We start from the raw sequence: 26,422 nt of genomic DNA on the forward strand, positions 1-26,422 counted from the left end.
CAAAGCAGCAGGCAACAAGGAGCAAGGAAGGGGACAGGTGGCAGACAGGCAAACTGGTGGCGGGCAAGCAAATGCTGACAGGTGAGGGGGGCAGGTGATGGCTTGTGTGCCCGCAGAGAGAGTGCTGCGTGCCCCTTCTGGCACATGTGCCAAAAGTTCACCACCACTAGTATCATGTGTTTCAAAATGATGGACTTGGTTTCAATGCAATATATTTTGTGATGGCAAAATATTACAATTACCAAAAAGTTACAAATGGTTTAATGAGTAACTTCACAAATGGGGAATATCCCAGTAGTCTTACACCATCTTGAATCCTCTTTAGTTGTCTGTGCAAATGAGGAACTATTAGTACACTGGGAAAAGCATCTAGCAGTAATAATTTGAAACTCTATGCCACAGCCTTTGAAATGGAAAGATATTAATTCACGGGCAGCTCATGTTAGCAGAGATGTATTGATTTGAAATCATGTACGTCTTTTTGAGGCATCCTATATATTGTACCTACTAAATTTTACAGAAAGACAATTTGTAGTGTATGTTACAATAATCCAAATAGGGTGTAGTCAAATCATAGAATAGGCACAGCTGATGCACTAGTTTTAACTGTGCAAGCACACTCTTGGGCTCCATCTACACTCCCAGATAAAATCCAGATTATTTGATTTGAACTGGATTCTATGATAGTGTAGACTCACATAATCCAGTTCAAAGCAGAAATTGTGGATTGTCTGATTTGATAATCTGGACTATGACTGAGATATGAATCTGAAATTTCTGGAGCATAGCTCTATCCAGCACAAACTGCATCACTATTCCTCAGTCAGTCTTATAACTGACCAGGAGCACTTGTGTCTTTTCTGTATTGAGTTTCTAAAAAAGCTAGTAAAGTTATCTTATATTTGAGATAGATCACCGATTATTATTTTTTTAGTAACATATCTGTCTGAAGATTATAGCTTGCAAAATCTGTTGATGTCAGTTTATGTTGTTTGGTAGGTAGAGATTCATGCCTCCACTGCCCATCATTGTTACATATGTCACTAGCTGGAGCATTCAATCACATAGTCTGAAGTCAGACTATACAGGGAGCCCCACACATCCCCTTAAATCTCATGCAATGTCTTGTAAAACACAAGGAGTTAGATATAAGGCTTACCCAGTCCACAACTTAGATTGTTACTTTTTAAAAAATCAGTTACTTCTTTCACTACTCTGAATCTTCAAGACACCTTTACTTTTTACTGCAGTGGAGACATGTAACTTTCTGAGTAATCCTTACTTGAGAAAGTTCAGATTCTTACTAGGCTTGTTATTGTACCATTTGAAAAATAGAAGGAAATAATCTCTAATTTCTCATAGCCGACACTGTGACATTATGAAGACCTTTTGTTTAGGATTATATAATGATACATTACTTAGCTGTTAGTTCCCAATGATAAATTTATCACACATCTAATCAATGTATTATTAGACCTATAACTTTTAAAGGCCACCCCTTCCTTTTTAAAGTGTATCTAAAAATAACACTTCTCTTCTTATGACATTGTGATTGACCTCATACTATCCGTTCATCCATAAACTATAGTTAACTTTCTAATTGACATTGTTCCATTGTATCAAGTCACCGTGCTCCTGAAATGTTAAAGAATAGCTCAAATGGACACTTCTGCTTTGACTGCACAACTTTGTTCTTGGCCTAAAAGAGTATTTTTCTTTCTAAATTTATGACCATAAGTAGCTAGTCAGCTAAAATGTAGATTTACTCAATGGTCTTATAAGTACAGTGTTAAACCTTTGAAGGAATTTTAAGTTATATGTTAGTTATAATTTTCAATTGATTATGTTTTATTTAAATTATAGCTGTTATGCTTAAGTTGCTCTTTATTTTGGGTTATCTTGGCTTTTTAAAGTTGTATTTATTGTTATTGAGGCATTGAACGTTTGCCCTTTTGTTTATTGGAATTTTCCCTGAGTCCCCCGGAGAGATAGGACAGAATATAAATTATTATTATTATTATTATTATTATTATTATTATTATTAATTTGTTTTCTTTCTTTTTTATGCATAGCTAAGCACACAGAAAATCTGTGGCTTATATAGGTACAGTTCTTAAAACCTATGAAAATAATTTCGAAACTTAAACATGTGTGAGGGTGCTGAGATATTCAAGTAAAACTGGTGTTTGATATTATTATTATTATTATTATTATTATTATTATTATTATTATTATTATTATGATGTTTATTTATATCTCATTTTATCTCTCCTGAAGATCAATTTTCTGTAATCATTTCATGAGAAACAACTGACTTGGCAAAATCCTTAACGTAATATTCCTAAATGCAAAAGGCATACATAATAGGTAATCCTTTTTAGTGGAAACTGCAGTTCAATACATGTTTCTTAGAAGCTAAATCCCAAGGCTTCTCTAAGACACTTTGCTTTTGAAGACAAAGATGACATCCATTTCATTCCATGAACCAACTCCATAACTGTTACACTGCAAAAGATAGTTATCTCTCATTAATTCTTAATCATAGAGTATGCGTACTCTCATTTTTAGACAGAGGAATCAATTACACCAATGGTCCCCAAAGACACGCACAGAAAGAAAATCCAAAAATCTGACACCTGTTGTAGTGACTTTTATCTCCATCAGGGAAACATGTTTTGTAATACTAAGGGGCTTCATTGTCAGCAAAAAGCCAAGTAACTGCCAGATACTTCAGATTGTAACACTGTTAGTTCATAACATTTCCTTATTACTGTCAACTTCATGCCTGTCCCCTTCCATGGCTGTTCCCTCCCCTGTCTCCCCCCACCTTGGTGTCGCTACTGGCTATGGCATGACTGGACAGTATGGACTCCCTGCTGCTGTTGCGGAGGCTCAGCGAATCCATTTTGGGTTGCCAAATAGACTTAAAGCAGCATGCAAGACACCAATTTGAAAACACTTTAGTTGTCTTTGTAGAACCATCCTTTTGCATATAGTGCTATTCTTTGTCTGCATGTTTTTAAAAGATTGGCACATTAGGTAGCTTAGAGAGAAAAAGGCTATTCAAAATACAGCCATGGTGAAGTGGAAATACATGTAGTTTTCAGAGTATACTAGCTCGTTAAACAATTTGCTGTTCAGCAAAGCATTGACATTTAAGAAAAACGTGTTCTGAAATCACAGCACTTTCACAGTGTATTTACTTACCGGATTTTTTTTCAGTAGAGCAAATACTGCTCTGCGGAGGGCCATAAAATCCAGAACAAAATTAAGGGTATATATTTTGTTCAGAGAGATTTAATTATTAGAAACTCTGTTTATATCAAAGAGATGCATGTAATCACTTTACTAACTCTTCCCGTTACAGTGCTTCCCAAATGATGTATGGTTTTTCACGATGCATGTTAGAATGGGTACTTTTTGCATTCCACTTTTTCCTAATTGTGTCCATGTACATTTGAAAGTAAAGTGCTCACCTTTAGCCTGTTGTAATAGAGCACTGGTGATAAAAGATCAGGGCATAAAGAGCTTCTGGTTCTTGACCATATAATTGCCCATTGGATGAGGAGTTTAAAGCCACAAGTCTGATGTACCATGCAAGAGACCCCCACAGTTCTGTAATAACTGGCCTTCAAAATCAACAAGGAAAAAGCTCTGCCCTTTATCGATCCTTTTCACCTCAAAGATATGCTTTCAAGTATGTTATAACCCTGGAGGCAACTAGTGTTTTATGAAATATGATGGCTAGTTATTGATTACCAACAACATAAATGGACATGTTTTCCCCATGCAGAGAAGATGCCTTTTGAGCACCTTCAAGCTCTGTACATTACGTTATCTGGATTTAGGCAAAACCTTGATACTTTTAGGGCTGAATACATAGTGATGCTCACATCCTGGTTGTTCTGTGTAGGAATGGGGAATGTTCTGTATAGGGGAAATTAAGCAAACTAGCACTGGAGTTGTCACTAGATTTACTAAAGAAAAAAATGTTAACTTGTTTATGAATTGCGTCTATCCTCCCATAAGCTTGCCTGTCCTTCACAAGCTTTTATGAAAGACAAGCAGAGGTGGGACCAATTTGGTTTCTCTTGGGAGAAAGTTCCAAATACTGGTATTAGCCACCAAAATGCTCTCTCTGATTCAAACTATATTTACTAGTTTCCAGGTGACATGTTGCTAGTATAGACTTACCCATTCTGTCATAGTTGGGGAAATTGCATGTGCTCACAGTTTTAACCATTTTTGAAACCATGCTGCTTCTGTCTCTTCCTTCTAGCCACACACATGTGCATGGGCCTCCCTTCCTCTTATTGCTGCATGTGGACCTCCCTCTTTCTTCTCACCACATGCAGGCCTTTCTCCCTCTTCTCGCTGTGCATGCCTCCCTCCCTCCTCCTCTTGCTGCAGCAAGAAGGTGAGGGAGGCCAGCATGCATGGCAAGAAGACAGAGTCAGAAGCAGACTGGTGAGTGAATGAGGGAGTGGATGGGGAGCCCTGTGGGAAAGGAAGAGGGACTGGCACTATGCTGAGAGGTGAGGGTCCTGATGGAAAGGCGTGGGGCTTAAAGATGGACTTCTTTCAGCCGCACACCTCCCCACCAAGACCCTCACTTGAGTATAAGCCAAGGGTGGCTTTTCCAGCCCTGAAAAAGGGCTGAAAAACTCATCTTATACTCAAGTATATATAGTATATAAATACACAGGTTCCATTAATCCTTTCCTTCTGTCACTTCATTGTTTGTTTGTTTTTTCCTTTACTGTTTCTCATTTCTTCCACACTTAAAAGTCTCTTTCTGCTGCCTCTCATAGAATCATAGAATCATTTAGTTGGAAGACACCTTAAGGGCCATCCAGTCCAACCCCCTGCCAAGAAGCAGGAAAATCACATTCAAAGCACTGCCACATTCCTTTTAAAGGGCTCTTTGAAAGTCCACCTTCCTGAAATGAAACAACTGCTCTTTTAAAAGATGTTGCAATGATTTTGGATAATGAGAGTCCATTTCAACAGTGTACAAAAATTTTCTGAACCTGTTTTTTTATTAATTTATCAACACTAACTATGTGTAGATTTTGAGAAATTAATATTAAATAGAATACCTGTGTGTGTGTGTATACACACACACAGAGGGGGATGGGTTTATTTAACAAAGAGGTGTCTCTTTGTGATGCACATTTACATCTCCTTTCCTGTTTTCCATATGCATTTGGGTTGTCAGGTCAGGTGCTTCCTCATCTCTGAAATTTCAGAACTACAGCTAGATACAGGAGAGTAAGCTATGCTGAAATCACAAGGGCATGGCCTTGTGATGTCAGATATCAATATTCTCTCTCAACATGTATGTGAGAGAGATTAAAAGAGAAACAGTTGGGATTACTGAACTACCTTCCAAACAAATGGAATACCGAACGTGTTGGTCAGAGGGTCAACTTCTAGACAGGCTCATGCTACTAATAAATACATAGTAATTGTAGTGTGCTCATAGAACAGCATACAACATACATACACTTTACCCAAATAATGTCATTTGAAAATAGTTATTAGTTGCTTACTTAAATTTCCATTTCATCTGTTCATTTGTATTAATAATGTGGAAGAATAAATTATTGCTACAAAGATGTGCTACTACTACGGTTCATGGTTCAGCAGAGAGTTTTGTAAGCTGTGATGCTGGTACAACTGGAGCTACCCACTATCCTTCTCCCCTGTCTTTTCCCATCACACTTGGCTTTTTGGTATGCTGGCATTGTTCCCTTGTATAAAAAACACTGTCAGGCTGAACCAGGAAACCCAGAGGGAGAAAGAGTGGTGTTCAATCTTTAGAGTCACCTCACACAGTGAAATCTAGCACTGCTTGCCTTGAGATGTGTCTCCTTGCCTGGGGTAGCATACCAATTGCTTGGTACTTCAGCTGATGCCCTCAGAATGGGTAACTTTATGTCATACCAGTAAAAGTGGATATATACATAATCATTACAGGAGAATACACCACACTGTTCGATGGCAAATGTGATGAAATCATCATAGAATACTTATGCATAGGTACTAGGGCTGGGCGGTTTCGTTTCGTTAATTCGTAATTCGTTAATAATTCGTTAATTTTTTTTAATTACAAAACGATAACAAACCATTCTGGAGCAATTTTTTTTAAAAAACGAATTTTTAAACACGTTTTGTAAATGCTTCGTATTTCGTTCTTGTATTCGTTTCGTTATTGTTCCGAGGTCGTTTCGTTATTATTTCCGCATGTCTGGGGCAAGTTTTTTGTTTAATTAGTGAAAAAAAATTATAATATCACACCAACAGTCAACAACAGAGGGAGAGGGAAGCTTCAGAAGTTTTTGGAGGTTTTTAGCGTATTTCGCAGTCGCGTCCGCCATTAACGAATCGATTCGTTATTGTTTCAGAAATCGATTCGTTAATGTTTTGTAATTTTTTTCACATTTACGAAATTTCGTAAATATCGAACTTTTTAAAAGGAAAATTTTGTAATTATTTTAAATAACGAAACGCAAAAACCCCCAAAAAACGAATCGATTTTAGAAACAATTTTTTCCGTTGTTACCCAGGCCTAATAGGTACATAATCTTTATTAAATTACCACCTAAATGTGAGATAAAGTAAAAGGTGCAGCACTACAGACTGACAAAATATTACACAATAACTTAAGCACAATTAAATATGCCCATATTGTGTGGATGTAGTTGCTTAAACTTGCAACTTAAGAACCAAAGGAAACAATTTTAGCTTGGCTTTCTGCCTGGAATGCACAATTTACAGACAAGTTGAAGAACCTTTTCTAGTATTAGGAACCTTTAAAATGTCACTCCATCACCACTATCTACAGTCGAAAGTTATACTCTCCGTAGTACCATCTATTCTCTATCTCTGCATGGAATGTAAAGGCCTGATTTTCTGTAAATTAATGCATTGTTAGATAGACGCTTTTGAACTGTGGTGCTGGAGAAAAATTCTGAGAGTGTCTTGAACAGCAAGGAGATCAAACCAGTCCATACTCCAGGAAATAAAGCCTGACTGCTCATTGGAGGGAAGGATATTAGAGGCAAAGATGAATTACTTTAGTCACATAATGAGAAGGCAGGAAAACTTGGAGAAGACAATGCTGGGGAAAATGGAAGGAAAAAGGAAGAGGGGCAGACTAAGAGCAAGATGGATGGATGGTATCCCTAAAGTGACTGGTTTGACTTTGAAGGAGCTGGGTGTGGCCACAGCTGACAGGGAGCTCTGATGTGGGCTGGTCCATGAGGCCACAAAGAGTCAGAAGATACTGAATGAATCAACATTTGCAAATTATCTTCATATTTGTTTGCTTGATTGTTTGTTCTTGTCAGAATTGAAGTTTTTTTTTATAGTGCTTGACCTAAGAAAGCAAGTTATTGGCTGTATTTAAAAATATATACAACATTCACTGCTGCTTTATGACTGATAGAGTTTTGCTTTTCTGCCTCCAATCCATCTTATGATAAAACTTCTGGTGACATTTACTTCTAACAGAATCATTGGGGCTCATCCATAATTCAGTGTGTGAGCCTGATCTTTAGCACCCTTTCTCATAAATGTGCATTCGTAGAGTGCAGACCCTGAAAGGCTCAGTGTGCGATCAGTGTAGTTTTCACATCATACTTCTTTCTGAATGAGCAAATTCTGAGAAGAATTGAAACCTGCTAAGCTAGCTGGCTACGGAGGAGGCAAAAGAGTCACTGGGACTCTAAATGAATGTTTGGCTTCTCTCCAGTTTTTTCCTGGATTGAGGAATAAAGGAGAAAATGTTAAATAAGCCTTTTCTCTTTGCAATGAGTGAAAGCTTTTATATGTCAGCTTGAAAGTTATATTATTCTAAAATCTTCTGTCTGCTTACCTGTAACTAAGCCTCTAAGGGACATGTGTCTGACATATACGGGATCATGCTTCTGTCATATTGCTTAGAAGTTGGCAATATCGAACCTTAAGCACATGCTCTTAAAAGCTGTAGTTTTCTGACATTTTGGAAGTTGAATGAAAGCCTTTAAGACAACATGTTAACCACAAAGGCTTTTGAGATTATCTTTTGCATGTTATAGAGAAAGGGGTTAGAGAGAATTTTGCACTTGGAACAATGCTGGAACTCTGGGGTTATCCAATTAACCTTTATGCTCAGAGAATCAGGGAAGATAAAAAGAAACTCTTGTTCACATACTACAGTATTCCCCACTAACTTGTATGGATATTAACTTGGACAACTTTAAAAGAGGATTACACATATTAATAGAAGATAAGACTATTAATGGAGCATAGTCATGAAGGTAAAACATTATATTTACTGCCAGAGGCTGAATGCCTCCAAATACTGCTTGTAGGGAATATGGAAGGAACATCTTTATGGCCTCCTGCTTTTTGTGGTTGTTGCTATGTACCATCAAAGATACTTCATTTTATAATGATTCTGTGGATGAGAAACCTTTAGGAGATTTTATTAACAGCCCTTCATAGATCTAGCTTCCTTTCTTGAATCAATCCATCTATAATGTGGTGTTCCTCTTTCCCTCCTGCCTTCAGCTATATCCAGAATTTTTGGCTTTTCCAGTGAGTCCTGTTTTTTCATGTTATATTCACAGTACAATAGCCCCAATGTAATCATTTTTAACTCCTCTTACACCTTAATACGGTGAGTGGATTTGAGAGACCCCTTGAAAGTTTGGGGAATTAAAGGGGAATTAAAAGGAATAGCATTAGAGTCTGGACTCCTAATTGGGCCACCCAAGATGGTATGGTTAAAGCAGAGCAGACAGAAATTTGTCCAACAAAAGTTTGCTCCAGGCACAGTCAGCCCACTGTATGCTAATCAAGGTAGTCACTTGAAACATTCACACCTAGCTCCAGCAGACAAGAGTCCTTTGTCTCACCCTGGTCATTCCACAGATATAAACCCTTTTTCCTAGTTCCAACAGACCTCACTACCTCTGAGGATGCTTGCCATAGATGCAGGTGAAACGTCAGGAGAGAATGCCTCTAGACCATGGCCATACAGCCCAAAAAGCCCTACAACAACCCAGTGATTCCGGCCTGAAAGCCTTCGGCAATACAATTTGTCCATTATCTTCAGGAAGTAACATCCTATCAGGGTAAGAGAATGTATAGGTCCAGTGATGGTGGCCAAATTACTGGAAGGGAAGCTATTAGGAAACTATTGGGTAGTGAGAGATGGCATTGATGAAATGAATGACCCTCTTTTTAGTACTGAGCAGAAGAAAGCACAATAAACAACTTCTGAATGTCTTATACCTTGAAAACCCAATGTAGAAACAATTCAAAATAATGCATGTCCTGCATCTGAATATCTTAAGGCCCTATAGGTTTGCTTCTCTTTGGAACATAGTGAAACAGTAGGTGCCTCTTAATGCATTTTCAAAATTCTCGCCCCAACTTTTAAGGTTCATCTATGTTGTAGAGTTAATGCAGGTTTACAATACTGTAACTGACATGGCACAATGCTATGGAATCATGGAAGCTGTCATTTTCAAAGATCTTTAGCCATCACTACCAAAGAGACCTGGTGCCTTATAAAACTAAAAATCCCAAGCTACCATAGCATTCAAGAAACCTCTTTTCTTGGGTTTCAGATAGCAAATGGCTTTTTCAGTGTCTTCTGAAACTGCAGATTTGATGACATTTGTATTTACAATGAGGGTTCTGCCAAAGAATTATATCACTAAAATTCTATTATCTAGTACACAACAATGTCATAAAGTATCTAATGATCTATTTTGTACTAAAATAGAAACAAGGTATGTTTACTTGCAAAAACATGTATAAACAAGTATGTCTACCACCATGAAGCAATCTGTTGTGCCATGCTGCTTGGCAAGTAACTCTCAGCTTATGAATGGAGTGATGCCCCCCTGCTCAGGTTTTGGAAAATAAAGGAGCCTGTTCAACTAGTTTTATAGTCTGCAAACATATTGATTGTATATATTACTTTTATATTCCATGTCTCCTCAGATTATTAGGGGTGTGCACGATTTAGTTTTGTGTACCAGATTCAAATGATTCAGCAAATTCAGTTGTCGAATGCATGAAAATGAGTCTGGTGTGGGGCAGCCGAAGCCTTAGCTAGGGCAGATCAGGCACTCTGCCTGAGGCGGAGGCAGTGGCGTGTGGGCCAGGCAGCCTAGGAAAGCTGCTCCTCCTCTTTTATATCTTCCCCAGCAGGCTCCTCCATCCCTTCCCAAAGCTCCCTTCCCCCACACCTGCTTGAGGCAAATGGGAACTCACTTTCCCGGTAGCACTTTGTGTGGTGCAAGCATTGAAAGAACCTTGTGCTCCCTCCCAGGGCATCATGGGAGTTGAGGTTTTTCTCTTTGTGTTTCTTTCTTTCTCAGCCAATCAGAGGCATGATTGACTGTTTACTTCCATTCTCTTCTCCTTTTGTGGTGTGTGCTTGGGACTTCAATTCCCCAAACCCCCTCTTGTGTTTTTTTTAAATAATATAGTAGAAACATCAAAAATTTCCTTTAAAATTGTGGATTGGTGAAACATTCTGAAATCTGCAAGGTTTGCAGTAGTACATGTGGCCTATAATTAAGGTAAGTTTCATGCTGATAAGCCTAAAAACGATGGAGAAATTAGCCTCTAAATTTTACCTATGGTGCCAATTGACAAATCTTTCCAACATGAATTCAGGAAGTTCCCTAAAAACAGAACAGGGGTAGCCAAAAAACCAGACTCCAAAAATGGCATGGAGTTTTGCCAGATTGCACTCCCCTGCTGATTATAAATTCACTTGCTTTGGGAGAAGCCACCGTTAATATAATTGGAATGATTTTTAAATGAAGATGATTAGGATTTTATTATTTAAAATATAATTGCACTTTGCACTTTCCAAAGTAGCAATTCAAGAGCAGCACAATATGTGAGCCATCTTCCTTTTAAAGTGTGAATATTTAGAAGACATCTAACATATGTGACAATAAATGTTGAGATGCTCCACTTTTCATATTTTGAGCTGTTGGTCTTGTGAAGAAACAGTTCAGTGTGAAGGGAAATGTTAATGTGTTTTTTTCCTAGTGACTAGACTGAGCAGGGATTCACACCCGGTGCCCAACATTGTAGAAATGATGGTTGAGTAGGGTATGTTCTCAAGCTAAGCACATGAGAACAGAGACAGGAAACATAACAGGACAAACTGATCAGAATTATATGAGCATTTTCTCCGGTTCTACTACTTGCACTAAAAGGTTACAATTACCAGTTTTCAATAGCACACATTTTCCAGAAATGTGCCAGAAATACATGTGATTTCCTCTAAGACCAAGAGTTTAAAAACATTTCCCTGCTGTTTTACATCAAGTCACATAAAATATCCTTAAAAAATGTTTTCCATCTCTAAAACCATTGCAATAAATACTTTAGCTCACATGTTCTGTAACTTGTAAATTAATTTATCAGCCAATATACTAAAAAGTACCACTTTCAGGTTTCTTGACATCAATTGCCTTCTATATGTGGAAACACAATTGGAATATATCTCAGAACCCCATACTGCCAGAATATATTGTTGTGGTGGCATTAGAAGCAGCACCATAATGGTGGAGCATACAATTTCATTAACAATGAAACATTACATGTGCATTTAACTAGCTCAGAATTCATGAAGTGTGCGTAGGGCAATAAAAGCTTTCAAGTGTGTCACTCATTCACTGATAGGAGACTTTGCATCCCTAATTGCTCATTGCTTGGACTTTAAAGCAGTCCACATTTCTATAAGTTTTATTATTCTCTGGGAATTGGACAATAGGCAGCAAACTGTGAAAGAATTCTTATAAGAAATGCATTTCATGTGTCAACATTGTTAGAATGCAATCAGAATAATTTTCACATGTGCACTGACGTAGGTTGGAACCAATTATGTTTATTTGCCCAGGAGCAAGCTTCCAAATGGATTCGGAATTTTAGTTACTGAGTAATTTCACCGCTGTAATACTAAGTAGTTTTAAGTGCTTTGCCCCCACCCCAGATTGCCATCTATATGTGTATTTTGAGTGGCATGCAATCCTCTGGTATTGTGTAATGAAGTATATCACAAAGTAGATGTTGACAATGAATACTAATTCCTTACAGTGAGCAATTAAATTGAGATCTGGGATAGAGTAAGTAGTTTACAGTGCAGTCCCATACATGTGTCCTTAAAAGTAAGTTCAATGTAAGCAACTGGCAGAGGATGTGTGTGGAATTGAGGCCCAAGAGAGTTATTGGTGAACCAGGAGTTCCTTGATGCTCCCTACCACAAATTCATTAGATGCCTTCAAGCCAATGGCTGTCACTATTATGTGTGATGATTTGTGAGCCACTTATCACTTATCATAAATAGCACTGCAAATATTTTATTTTTTTCTGATCCATGAATGATATTTTTGGGAGGAGTGTGATGTCAGCCTATCAGAAGGATATTGAAAGTCACAATAATAATTCAAAGACACATTCAGTTATGAATAACAAACTCCACCAGCCTAATTTTCCATTCTTGGTCAAATGAATAAGAAGGGTATTGTTGTTACATAACCTTCTGTTGCTATGGAATAATTACGTCTGTCACTTTCAACAAGACCCAGACACACACACACACACACCCTCCCGCTTAGCTCTTTTGGGCCTATATCATGATGAGGGAGGCATAAAGAATTTGGCTCGGTAATGAGAAAAGGCAGATTTTTTCAAAGGGTGTGGGCTTATCTTACTATTATTTATAATTAAGTGTCAAGGTTTCCCTTTCGTTCTTAATGTTTTAAAATGCCCCCATTAACTATCCTTCTACAGCTTGAAGGTTGGAGGATGACATGACTGGATGAGTAAATCCAAATACAATACACTGCCAAACATGGAAAAACAGCCCAGTTGTTACAATAAACAAATGGTAGAATAGAGATTGTGGCAAAGATCATATCCAGGTGAAATCAATGAAGAAAAAAATAACACAAGGAATCAGGAGGAAGTGGAGTTGTTCTGTAAAATTTGGGGTTTTTTGACTCTAAGTTATATACTATACTATCAAATGTCTCTGCTGAAGACATCTTCTAACAATGTTTATAACCTTCTTTTTCACTATGGCAAATGAGGTTGCTATCTGAGGCTGGTTCCAAATATTCTGTTCCTGATGGGCTAGTTTAGCATCCTGAAATGAGTACAGTATATATCGAACTTCAGGAGTAATGGCTAGTTGTGTGGAATACATCTTTAGATTCTTTCTCTGAGGAAAAGATTTCTGACCCTGGATCAGGATTAACATTGCCTGCAAGACCCTATGGTACCCACTTGAGATCCTAAGGATGATTTCTTCACAAAGGAAGCGAGTATTTCTAGCTATTTTCTTCCTGATACAATTTCTCTCTACAGGAGTCTTCCAAAGCTAATTCAATTTTTGGGACTTTTCTGGGCTAGAAACAATATTTTCTGCACAGAAAAACATTGTTTCTACATGGAAATAATCCTTTTGTGCAGAAAATATTATTTCCTGAACAGAAAGTGTTGCTTTCAGTGCAGATCAAACACAGGAAAGTTATATTTGGGATGCACCCAATTATAGCATTTTGGGGAGCAAGAAATACTTTTCTCTGTATAGAGCACAATGTTTCCCTTATATGTGGGATGTCGATTCTGCTTCACACCTGCCAACTCCATGTTTGGTTAATAGAAGGCCACAACTTTTTTTGGTTACAGCTCACCAGGATTGGCTTCTCCCACTGTTTTGGATCCCAACCTCGACCAGTCTGCCTGCTATCCACTAACTCCTAAAACTTTTTATGGATTGCTGATTTCTTAATATGCTCACAACATGCATTGTAGCATAACAATAATTATTTTCTCTAGAAAAATAGAAGATGTGGGAAGATTGAGGAAGAGGGAAGTGGGAAATATGTAATAGATATAATAGCTTATTGATGCGTAGATCCTAGACTACTTGCTTGAAAACTAAATAAAGGTAATATAAAAGTGCAAAATTACTACCTAAAATATTTATCATGCAGTTCCTGTGTATTAAAAAAGTTCAATACAATTAAAATGCAATACAACATATTAAATATAAAAAGAGGAAAAAGTGAATTACCACAGTCAGTATCACAAAAGAAATAAAATGATATTTTCTGAAACATTATTGGAATGTAGGTAGAATAGATCCCAAGAATTTGGTTCTTGGTTCCAAATGTAATGAGCAAGAGAGCAAAATAATGTGACAAATCCTACTTATATTTCCACCAACTTAAATTATATTGTGGGAATTTTACCCATCTTCCCCTTTTTGTGCTATACTATTAGTTTTGTGCTGTACTATTAGTAATGGGGGACGCCTGGCTCGAGAGCAGTATGTGTGAAAAAGATCTTGGAGTCCTCGTGGAAAACAAGTTAAACATGAGCCAACAATGTGATGTGGCGGCAAAAAAATCCAATGGGATTTTGACCTGCATTAATAGGAGCATAGTGTCTAGATCTAAGGAAGTCATGCTACCCCTCTATTCCGCCTTGGTTATACCACACCTGGAATATTGTATTCAATTCTGGGCACCACAATTGAAGAGAGATGTTGACAAGCTGGAATGTGTCCAGAGGAGGGCTACTAAGATGATCCAAAGTCTGGAGAACAAGCCCTATGAGGAGCAGCTTAAGGAGCTGGGCATGTTTAGCCTGAAGAAGAGAAGGCTGAGAAGAAATATGATAGCCATGTATAAATATGTGAGAGGAAGTTACAGGGAGGAGGGAGCAAGCTTGTTTTCTGCTTCCCTGGAGACTAGGACACGGAACAGTGGCTTCAAACTACAAGAAAGGAGATTCCATCTGAACGTGAGGAAGAACTTCCTGACTGTGAGAGCCGTTCAGCAGTGGAACTCTCTGCCCCGGAGTGTGGTGGAGGCTCCTTCTTTGGAGGTTTTTAAACAGAGGCTAGATGGCCATCTGTCAGGGGTGATTTGAATGCAATATTCCTTCTTCTTGGCAGGGGGTTGGACTGGATGGCCCATGAGGTCTCTTCCAACTCTTTGATTCTATGATTCTATTTTCAAGTTTGAAGATACACATTTTACATCAAGAAGAGGTGGAGACCCCAGTTTTGCCCTTTCCTTTCTTCTGAACCCTTCATATAGAGCAAGAGGAGGAGAATATTCTAGTCTCATGGAATTGATCCTCATCCTCACTTTAAATAATGGTTATTGGGGTAATTAAATATAAGTTATATGTTATGTGGTCTGTAATGAATAAATATCTGCATCAAGTTATCCCTCTTCTTTTCTCCCTCCCCGCTTAACTGATATTTCTTAATTTTTTGCGGCTCTTCTAATATATAGTAGGGCTTTGCATGGATCCATTTGATTCATCTTTTTTTGGCCATTTCAGCCATGACCTTTTTTTCATCAGTAACAAATTAAGCGGCTGCCAAAACTGACTGGTTTCACTTTCATTTGGCAATTGTGTGTTGCACAGACAAGCCCTTCTGTCTGAACCAGTCACAATTTTCCAGTGGCTTCCTGTCTGTGTGTGAGAGGGGTTGCAGCCCATGAAGCCTCCCCATTGCTGCCTATGGCTGAATTGCTCCCAAAAATCTGCCGTGCTGAAAAATGGCATATTGCCCATTCCATTTCCATTTCTGGAAAATGGGTGAGGCAGTTTTGGAGAATGGCACAAAATTCTGGAAGGATTTTCCCCAAAATGCACACCCCTACTATATAACTCCTTGAAATCTCTAAAAATTATCTGAGTATTATCATGGGGTGCCTGCGCCCTACACCACTGGAAAAATTACACTGTCTAGCCGGTATTGCACCACCTGACATCCACCGGGAAGTAGCAGCCAATAGTGAAAGGACCAAGGCAGAGACATCTCCAGCCCATCCCCTGTTTGGGTATCAGCCAGCACATCAACGACTTAAATCTAGAAATAGTTTTCTAAGATCTACAGAGACATTCACTGGAACACCTCAGCAAGCGAGAGTCCAAAAGTGGCAGGCCCAAACCCAGAACCTCAACCAATGGCTGATACCCAATGAGAGACTCCCCCCTGGGCACACAGAGGACTGGGCGACCTGGAAGGCACTGAACAGACTGCACTCTGGCACCACGAGATGCAGAGCCAACCTTCAGAAATGGGGCTACAAAGTGGAATCTTCGATATGCGAGTGTGGAGAGGAGCAAACCACTGACCACCTGCTGCAATGCACCCTGAGCCCTGCCACATGCACGGGGGAGGACCTTCTTGCAGCAGCGCCAGAAGCACTCCAAGTGGCCAGATACTGGTCAAAGGACATTTAATCAGCTCTCATACTCACAAATTTTGTAATCTGCTTGTTTGCTTTGTTCTGTTAGAAATGTAATATAATTTGACTGGTTGTTCTGACACGACAAATAAATCTGAGTATTTTAACTGTTTTTTAAACAATTTTCTTTTATAAATTAGTAAACTTGGGAAAAGTTAGGCAGCCCTTCAAATACACAAAACTACTATTGTGAGTGGTTGATTGTTGCTTTCAAAAGTTGTGGAGTTATTTCTGTTTGTGAGGAGAAGAAGGAAAATGAAGGAGAGGTATGAAAGAAGATTCACTTGAAAGAATTCCCATCTGGTTATAGATTTTATTTTTTTAAATATTACTTGCACCTGAGACTCCATTGAATAATTTTTATTATTTCCTGTTATGCTTAAAAATGTATATGATTTATTTTAGGTTATACTCAGTTGGAGGTCGAGATGGCAGTTCTTGTTTGAGCTCAATGGAATATTATGATCCCCACACTAACAAATGGAACATGTGTGCTCCAATGTGTAAGAGAAGAGGAGGTGTTGGAGTGGCTACCTGTGATGGTTTCCTCTATGCAGTTGGAGGCCATGATGCCCCTGCTTCTAACCATTGCTCCAGACTCCTGGATTATGTTGAAAGGTATCCATCCTTTATGTATTGGCATATGATATTTCTGAAAGAAGCTATATTACCTTATTTATGTTTATTTTCATAAATTACACTTTCCTTCTTTTTTGTTGAGAGTTATAATTGTATTTGGATTTATTTCTGGAACCTAAGAACAAGAGCTGTAGGTTCTATTATTTTTCTTACTCATATTATCCCTGACACATTTTTAATAATTCAACTTCCTACATTGGGTGGAACTTTACTAGTGACGTATGTCATCATAACACTGAGTGTGGCTTTCTCATTTTTGCAGAATTCATTACCCCCCCCCTCCCCAACACACACAACTCCCAAGCCCTTCAAAATACACTTGTCATATGCTGTCTCAGCATCCATCAGTTTTCCTATAACTGAATGCTTAGTGAGCAATGCATCCTCCATTATGTGTTTGAATGCTTCTCTATGGCATCCACTCTCTAATTGTTAGTACATGGCCATGGAGTAGGCATAGGGATGGAAAGGATATTTAAAAATATTCAGAAAATGGCAAAAATATTTTTGCATGTAAAGAAACCCTGATGGAAACAATCTTGAAAGATGAGAATTTTCCATTTGAGGCTTATTTTACACAAATTATGCATGTAGTTATTGTTGCATAAAACAACATTCTCTGTATGGTAAATAAAATTTCAGTGAAATAATATCATATCCTATATAGGATAGCAGAAATGCTATAATTGAGGGTTGATTTTGCATGATATTGTCCCATGCATAGAAAATAGCAAATTTTGCACAGAAGTTAGCAATTTAGCACAAAAATTAATATTTCTGTATGCAGATATTATTTTAAATGCTGTTTTCTGTGGAAGAAATGCTGTTTTCTGTGCAAACTTCAACATGCAAATTTTGCACTGAATCTCCTCTGGGTTTTCAATAATATTAAAAAAGGATATGGTTTAAAGACTTTGTGATAGCAGGAAGAAAATGGCAGAATTTTTTCATCACTATTTTTGAGAAGAAACTTAGTAAGGAATTACATCTCTGGGCTGGGGTAGGAGAGAAGACATATTTCTGGTTGGAACTTTATGCTATGTCTCACTATCCAGGATCACTGCTAATAACTTTTTTCTTGTTGCTGTTAGCTCATCCATCAAGAAGCAAGCACTGAGTTAAATCACTTCTTTTATGTTATTTGAAATATATCACCAACAGTTATCTTTTATGTGACCCTCAGCTAAAGGGTAAAGACAAAATCATTGTTAAGTTGGTGGCTAATGGGTATTGTACAATTAGCATTACCAAGTGCATGTTTTATCTTCACATGCCCTAAAGCTATACACTTTAATAGGATAAAGACTTTCTTTGCAGCTGATAGAGCCAAAGTGAATGCCTGAACAGAAAATAAAACGTAGTATCTAAATAAAATGACTTTTAAAATAAAAAAAATCAGTTTTAATAAACAAAATTTCGAGGGGATTGGTAAATACTTATAACTTCCCAAAACAGAATAGAAAAGAAGTGAGTACAAAGTTGAAATGTTGCCTTCATTTTATAGTGTTATTTCTTCTGCTGAGAAAATGGCAGTATGCTTCATCTTTGTAATAACTTCATGTGCCCCAGGGTGAAACAAGAGATACTATAAAATTCCTGAATACAATAAGAAATCAATTTGGAACTGCTGGGCTGAAGGCAAGAGGAAAGAGGCTTTCCATTTCTTAAAAGCCTTCATAACACTTATTATGTGTGTGTGTGTTTGTAATTGCTATAAATCTCTGGCAAAATAAGATCACATTAATATCAATTTGAGATCTGGATTACTATTTGTAAAATATTGACAGTTGTATTATAATATTTATGATTAAACATGTCTAACATTCCATACAAAATGCTTAAAAATGAAATGAGAAAAATGTTTTAGGCAATATTACACAACACAATAAAGCCCAAATTAAATCTTTGTAAAGTATGTTCTGAAAGAAAATTATAATTATGACAATCAGTGTTTTATATATGATAAGAATACTCAGGCATCTTTGAGACGTAAATCTTTACGGTACCATTGTTGTCTTAGGGTTCATGGAATCATGTGAGCTGCAGTTTTACAAGGTCTTTAGCCCTCTCTGCCAATTAGAGAACCAAATGACAAATCCTGCAATTATGTCACATTAAGGTAGATGCATCCCCAGTTGCTGCTGCTGGATGGCCATAGAGATTTGAGAGAGTTCCTGGCCATTACTTTTCTGGGCTCTTCCTTCTTTTCCTTGGCCATGATATCAGTGATGGCTGGGCACCCTACTCAACTCTGTGTCTGTCTATTTTTGTAACAAGGAATATATCTGACATGGTTGCAATCCATCTCTTTTTTTCATGTGCCAAATGTGAAGAGCAAACACTTGCTTTCAACACTCACCCTGAAGTTTAGGGCTGCTACAGAGTTTAGCTGAAACTCCAGAACATTCCCTAACTTTGCTTAATAGAGGGATAAACTGAGTTAACCCAGTTTACCCCGTGTTAAGTGCCCAAGTTACTGGAAAGCATTTGGAAATCCAGGTTCAACTTCTGGCACAAATCAGGGCACAGGGCTCGTGTAATCAAGCTCTAAGGTTTGGCCCAAGGCTGGCCACTAATATAAATGGTTTTAAAAAGGGGATTAAATATATTTTTAATAAATTTCCATATAGTTACATGATACACTATATGAGATGCTAGATAAAAGGAGGGGCATTAATGTTTATTTTGTGAGCTTTCAGAAGAGTTGGAAACAGAGTCCTAGGCTAAGTCAGTTTATTATCTGATTTTAGATTAGGGATGTAATTCTTTTCTCATTACATTCTTGAAGGAAGCAGCAAGTATACTGTAGCAATTTCTGCTGTGATAAAGTTTTCAAAACTGTAGTTTTTTTTAAAGAATATTCATACTTTAGGACTTATTTGGTACAAATAGGACTGATTTGGTACAGATTTTAGCAGAAAACTCCATTTTGTAAATAAGAGACAGCATCTTCTGCAGATAAAATAATGTACAAAAATAGAGAGATAATTTTCTTCTCAAAGAAAGCACAAATAATTTGAGCTATTTTCATCTCACTTCCAGAAATACACAGAAAAATCAAAGTATTCAAAAGCTGATTATAGTTCAATACTTATTTTGTGAAAAAAATTACTTTCTTTTCTTAGATGACAGCAGGGTTGTCTAATTGTATTCTCTTCATGGGAGGTAGCATCTTATTTGCAGAAAATAATAATCTGCACATAAGCATTATTTGGACTGTACAATTACATTTTTTGATGAAAACACCTTCTACACAAGAAACACTTCATATTAAGAAAACAATGTTCCTCTTCAGAAAATAAATAGTATTTCCTCTTCAGAAATACTCTTCTGTACGGAAAACTTTGCTTCATGCATAGAAAATACTGGTTTTTGTATAAACACATACACATAACATTTTTCTATGTCCAAAGCAGCAGTTTCTCATAAGTTTTCTCATCAGAGTTTCCAAACACAAACATGTTTTAAACATTTTAAAATATTATCTCACATGGTGTTCAGAAGTTGGGCACATCTAGCTAGTACTATAAAGGAACTAAGTTTTTGATGCCACTTTTCCCACATTAACATTTTAAAAATATTAAAAATTCTAATGAAATTAAAGCGAAATAAAATTCTTATCCGTAGATGGATCTGAGCTTCCTGGGGAAAGGGACCTATTTAATACCCCATTCCCGAATTTCTTTGAGATATATATATTACATACTATCCTCATATCCCAACTGTAGCAAGTCTTCATCTCCTGTAGTACTAATTTACACTACAGCGCATACTGTTGTGCTCTTTATTCAAGTGAACTAGCCATATATTATGGGAGCAGGACTTGGCATTCGAATATCTTCTAAACTTTCGAGATTTTAAAAGAAGCTCACAATGGGGGAAAAGTGGGCATTAACATACAAGAAAACTCTTTGAAAATTAAGAGAGAACCAGCTGGATGCCAGCTTCACTCAGCATAATTGATTATGTAGATATGTAAGGAAGCTTTCTGTGTTAAGTGTCAAGGGAAAAATATCATTAGTAAGCTAATAGAGGTGGATGCAGCATGCGATATATCCTATAAAAAGTAGTGATATCCCAGTGTTAAAAGAATGTCAGTGAATTACTTTAATGGAAATACTTAAAACATCTAGAAGTCCAAACTAGATAATAAGTGAATGTGTATTTCCTATACACATTTCCTACATAATGAAATTTCTTTATAGGTACTTGCCTCAGCAAATTAAGTCATTTTACGATCCAATAACTGATTACAAAAACAGGCTATGCAAGCTATGTAGGTGAATAAAACTACATGATCAGACAAATAGATATAATTCTTGCATGGAGCAATTTTATTAAAGTCAGGGAGGTAATGAATATATTATCTACTTTATTCCCCAGTGTATTGGCCAATGGGGTGTGCTTTTGCCACCTGTTATTAAGTTACAGGAAAGTTAGGAAAGTTGTTCGCAACATATCTTTTGAATAGACTGAGTATAATTTCTGATCATGTTGAAGATTAGCCTGATAACAATATATCAAGGGTTATCAATGAGACAACTATGAAATGAATGAAGCCTAATTTCCTTTAACGTTGAAGATAACTTGTTTACAATATAGAGTTTTCATAAGAGTTTTCTTCCTTTCGGTTGTATAGGTATGATCCCAAAACTGATACTTGGACCATGGTAGCACCACTGAGCATGCCACGTGATGCTGTGGGTGTTTGTATCCTTGGTGATAAATTGTATGCAGTAGGTGGATATGATGGCCAGACATACCTCAACACCATGGAGTCATATGATCCTCAAACTAATGAATGGACACAGGTATCTATGGTTTCATTCTTTCTATAACTTTTTACAAAGGATTGGTTCAAGAGGAACCAGGGACCCACAGCTATGCAATTATAACTGTTTTATAGCCTACAACTGTTCTAAGACTTCATCTAAAGACAGTCAATATTGTTTCCTAGGTAACAAAAAGGATGCACTAAAATGATGGATGTTGCTTGTTATCCGTGTAAAACTATCTGTGTTTGTCTCATCTCTTGCTGAAGTCTTTGTGTTGTCATTGTTTTCAAATTGCCAATACCTCAGCTTGAAAATGCATCGCTTTTTTTAAAAAAGTGCTTTTCATAGTTATATTAGAGCATAGTTCTTACCTAGCCTTGTGTAGGAAAACATGATCCAGATGCATTTTCCATATATTTATATGTTTTTGCAGAAATATATAAGCAAATATCTATTACTTTTAATAAATATGAAATGCTATTTATTTCATTCTATTCCTACATTTAAAAGCCAAGGTCCAATTAGTAAAATGAGTTGGATGATTAGCATTCATCATAATCCATTTCCCACTACAGTCTTCTAACCTAAAAACCTGCTCTAGATACATTCCCAAATCCCTGTATTAAGATTTTTTGAGTGCAGAGTGGGGAAAAGATAGAAAGGTTGTTGATTCTCACAGAATCAATGTGATCCATTTTTAAACAAAGAAAAAACTATTTGGATTCTTGCCATTGTGTTTATTCAATATTAGTTCAGTTGTACAGTTTTATTCTTTTCACACATCTTTATAGTAAGGACTTCCTAGAAATCTCACCCCCTAACAATCCCCGAGATCACTTTGTTCAGACGATCAAAATATCATTGAAGTTCCCAATTTTAGGACCATTCGCCTGATGTCTTCTAGGTGTAGAGCTTTCACGGTGGTGGCTCCTTATATATGGAATGCTTTGCCAGTGTGAACATGAGCTCTCCGAGATTTACTTGCTTTTCGTAGAGCTTGTAAAATTTATTTATTCAGAGTAGCATTTGAATTTTGTTTATCAACGTTTTTCTTTATCTTATTTGTAATGTATCACATGTGTATATTGTAAACTGCTCTGAGCCTTCGGGGAGTGGTAGTTTATAAAATTGATAGATAAATAAATAAATAAATAAATAAAATATACAGAGGAAATGGGACTTCATGAAAGATTATTTCATTAGGCTTATAGAAATATCAAGTGAGATCCCATGGTTAGATAATTTAAAAGGGAAGGGGGCCCCATAATACATAGGTCTTTCCAAAAGGCGAGATATTGAAGGTCCAATTGTAAACAATTCCAATTAAAAAGAAACATGGGAGGTAGCTAAAGAAACCAGTTTGAACAAGCAAGAAGCTTTCATATGATCTGAGATTTTCAATAAACATGTACAAGAAATGAAAAAAACCCAAAAATATCACTAAACGGGAATACCAATGAACAGTAAATACTGAAAACTAGAGAATTATTAATCACTGGGGGGTTTTTTTATCCAAGAGAGAAGTGACCTCAAGATTCTATTCTTAGCCTGGTGTTGTATAATATTACATTATTTGGAGAATGAAATAGTAGGTAAACTTAGTAATGCTCAGGTGACACCACTTTGTGAGGGTTATTTTGGGGGGGGGGGTAATGAGGAGCCCCCAGTGGCGCAGTAGGTTAAAGCACTAAGCTGCTGAACTTGTTGACCGAAAGGTCACTGATTTGAATTCGGTGAGTGGAATGAGCTCCCGCTGTCAGCCCCAACTTCTGCCAACCTAGCAGTGTAAAAAACATGCAAATGTGAGTAGGTCAATAGGTAGCGCTCCGGAGGGAAGATAACGGCGCTCCACGCAGTCATGCCGGCCACATGACCTTGGAGGTGTCTACAGACAATGCCAGCTCTTTGGCTCAGAAATGGAGATGAGCACCAACCCCCAGAATCGGACACGACTGGACTTAATGTCAGGGGAAAACCTTTACCTTAATGAGGAGAGGGTCAGAATTCAAAACGACTTTGACTGATTGGGGAGATGGGCCAAAATGAATTTAAACATGGATAAACATAAGGTACCACCTTGAAATGAAATGTGTTTTGTTCTACGATACCCATAACTTTTTATTATTATCCCAGCTATTTGGGGTTTCTAAAATCTGAAGTCTAAAACAACTCAATATCCAAAGTTTCTCCATCGCTGAACTAGACTAAATAATACTTAAGTATCGGCCCATGACCGCAACTAACATCACATTTCCATCTATAATGAACAAGAAACGTGTCCATATATTTATTGTTTGTATAATCTATTGTATAATCATATCCACTTTGACTCCTCAGATGTACTGTCACAGAATTCACACCTGAATATAAGCCTTCAAATACATGTGTTTTTTCTTTCAGATGGCCTCTCTAAATATCGGAAGAGCCGGAGCCTGTGTTGTGGTTATAAAGCAACCATGACTTTGTCTGCAGTGGATTTTATTGACTTTTGGGTGGATTTTTCAGTCACACAAACAAGAAAGAAAACTTTGTTGAGCAGAAGGATCGATAGATACACTCAACCCTCTGTTGATCACAAACTTGAAAATGGGGAGACAAAAAATGAAGATTTGATGCCTTTTCCAATCATTAGACACTGCTCAATGACTAAACAGCAACAAGAAGAAAATCAATCTGTGGTGGGAGCCAATGTATGAACATAAAAGGATGAAGTTCAGGCCTTGCTCTACAGGCTGTGTGATGCAGACACAGCAAACTGTCAGTATCCAAGACCAACTCTTTATAAAAAGTGAAGCAACCTAACAAATGGTTTTCATAGCACTAGATATTTTAACTCTGGAATCACCATAGCACACTAAGTCACTTTTTAAAACCATAGTTTTATTAAAAGAAAATGTACATTCCTGGTTTATCCCCCCCACCCAACTCTCTCTCTCAAAGCCTTATCTTCAAATGGTTTACATGTTCTGCCATTTACACAGACAGTATTAGACAGGAGAGAACCGTAGTGTCCTCCTATAATTATAAAATGTCTCTATCCTTTTCTTTTCATCAGAAATTATCTAAGTTGACTAGTGCAACATGATTGTTTCTCTGTTGTAAGACTATCTTCTCCTACTAAAATTATACATCGTTTCTGGTTGTAGTGATGTTGTATTTTAAGTGGGGAGATCTAAGTGTAGATGAAAGACTGATGCTTTTGGACCATTGCTGCTTCACTACAATGAAAGAGATCCAAAGGAAAATTCTCACAAATTCACCTTACCTTCTTGTTCAAGCATGTCAATTCTTGTCTCTTTCAAAGCTTGTGTGCTTCTCCTGCATGTGGGAAGTTTGTGGAAGGCAGGGCAACAGCAGCTTTTACTGCATTGCATCATGTAACAGGCAACATTCAACAATTGCAAGGCAATTCCATTATGACACAGAAATACAGTAAGAGACAAAAATGTTATAATGCTTATGTGTGTTTTCAGATCTCATCATTATACTGATTCAATTGTGTGGTTTTATTTATTACTTTAAAATCTTATTTCTTCAAGTTATTTGTACTATGGGACAAATTTGCCTTTCAACAAGACAAGGGTGTAACAATCTACTGATGTTTATTAAAGGCTGAATAGCAGACACAGAGAGATGGTGGTTTGAGCACGAATCGGGAAACAAATACAGCATGGACTTATCCATGCCCTATATACACAATGTCATTTACCCACACCCCTGGAAGTGTTTGTGGGCTCCTCTAGGTCACCCAGAGTGACTCTATTATATGTTTCCCATTCAAGTGTAGTCAAAATAAAAGGTTTGCTGTTATCTGAGGTTTCAGGGATCCACAGAGGGTAATTGAACACATTCCTTGCAACAACAGCAACCATTTTTTATTGATTAGCCAGTTAGCTTTATATATTCCTTGCAAATATGGGGAGCATACTTTACTTTCACCTAGCTATTTTTTACCCTGTTCAAAAACTATGAAGAAGACAAATGGATAGCAAGGAAGAAAATCAGCTTTCCACATTTTATTTTCATTTTGGAATGGAAGATTGTTACATAGATTTGCTATATAATATCAAATTTATACCCATGGGATGATGGATCAATATGAGCAAAAACAGAACAACAAATCAAGCTGTTTTGGCAAAATGTGTCTTAATAGCATGGATGAAACAGAATTCAAAACTATATGGAACCTTTTCCCCTAAAGATCTGCTATTTGTATGAATGAGCCACAGAAATTGCCTTTTGGATCTTACATAGATGTCAGTGTTGGCTGTGTTAAGTCATAGAGCATGGTTGAACTCTCATATCAAAAGACCAAAATAAAATTGGTTTTACTGGCGTATGTAGGACTGTTAATTTCATGAGTCACCTCAATTGTAGCAAGAATAAAGCTTTCTGTGAAACCTTCTGGGATGCGGCTGGTGATTCTGTTTATTAAAGTTTGGCAATGAAAAAAACTGAAGTGTGAGGTTTTTGCTCTTCAAATCCATTTGATAACTGAATAAAGGATTTATGTTCCAGTGACTGTGGATAATCTAATCTCCTCCTCTTTTCCATTTTGCAATCAAGTGCAATTAGTAAGCAAACAGTGGAATAGCATGATATGTATGCTGTAATTTATTCCTGATTTGAATGTTATAAATTAACAATAAGGGACAAACAATGAGTATATGTGTATTCTCTGTCTCATAAAATTAGAAAACTAAAATATGG

General features: G+C 37.1%; 1 protein-coding gene across 2 annotated transcripts in view; it reads left to right on the top strand.

Annotated features, from left to right (window-relative positions):
* KLHL1 (kelch like family member 1) overlaps positions 1-26,120 on the top strand; it is a 193,982-nt gene extending 167,862 nt beyond the window's left edge. For both annotated transcript variants that reach the window (XM_060769401.2, XM_060769402.2), the window contains exons 9-11: positions 16,704-16,916; positions 21,577-21,748; positions 24,113-26,120. In XM_060769401.2, the coding sequence (XP_060625384.2) occupies positions 16,704-16,916; positions 21,577-21,748; positions 24,113-24,172 (445 nt within the window). In that variant the 3' untranslated portion in view covers positions 24,173-26,120. The remainder of the gene's footprint in view (positions 1-16,703; positions 16,917-21,576; positions 21,749-24,112) is intronic.
* The last annotated feature ends 302 nt before the right edge of the window (positions 26,121-26,422 follow it).

The sequence above is a fragment of the Anolis sagrei genome, chromosome 3 (assembly GCF_037176765.1).
Source record: "Anolis sagrei isolate rAnoSag1 chromosome 3, rAnoSag1.mat, whole genome shotgun sequence".
Classification (NCBI taxonomy): domain Eukaryota; kingdom Metazoa; phylum Chordata; class Lepidosauria; order Squamata; family Dactyloidae; genus Anolis; species Anolis sagrei.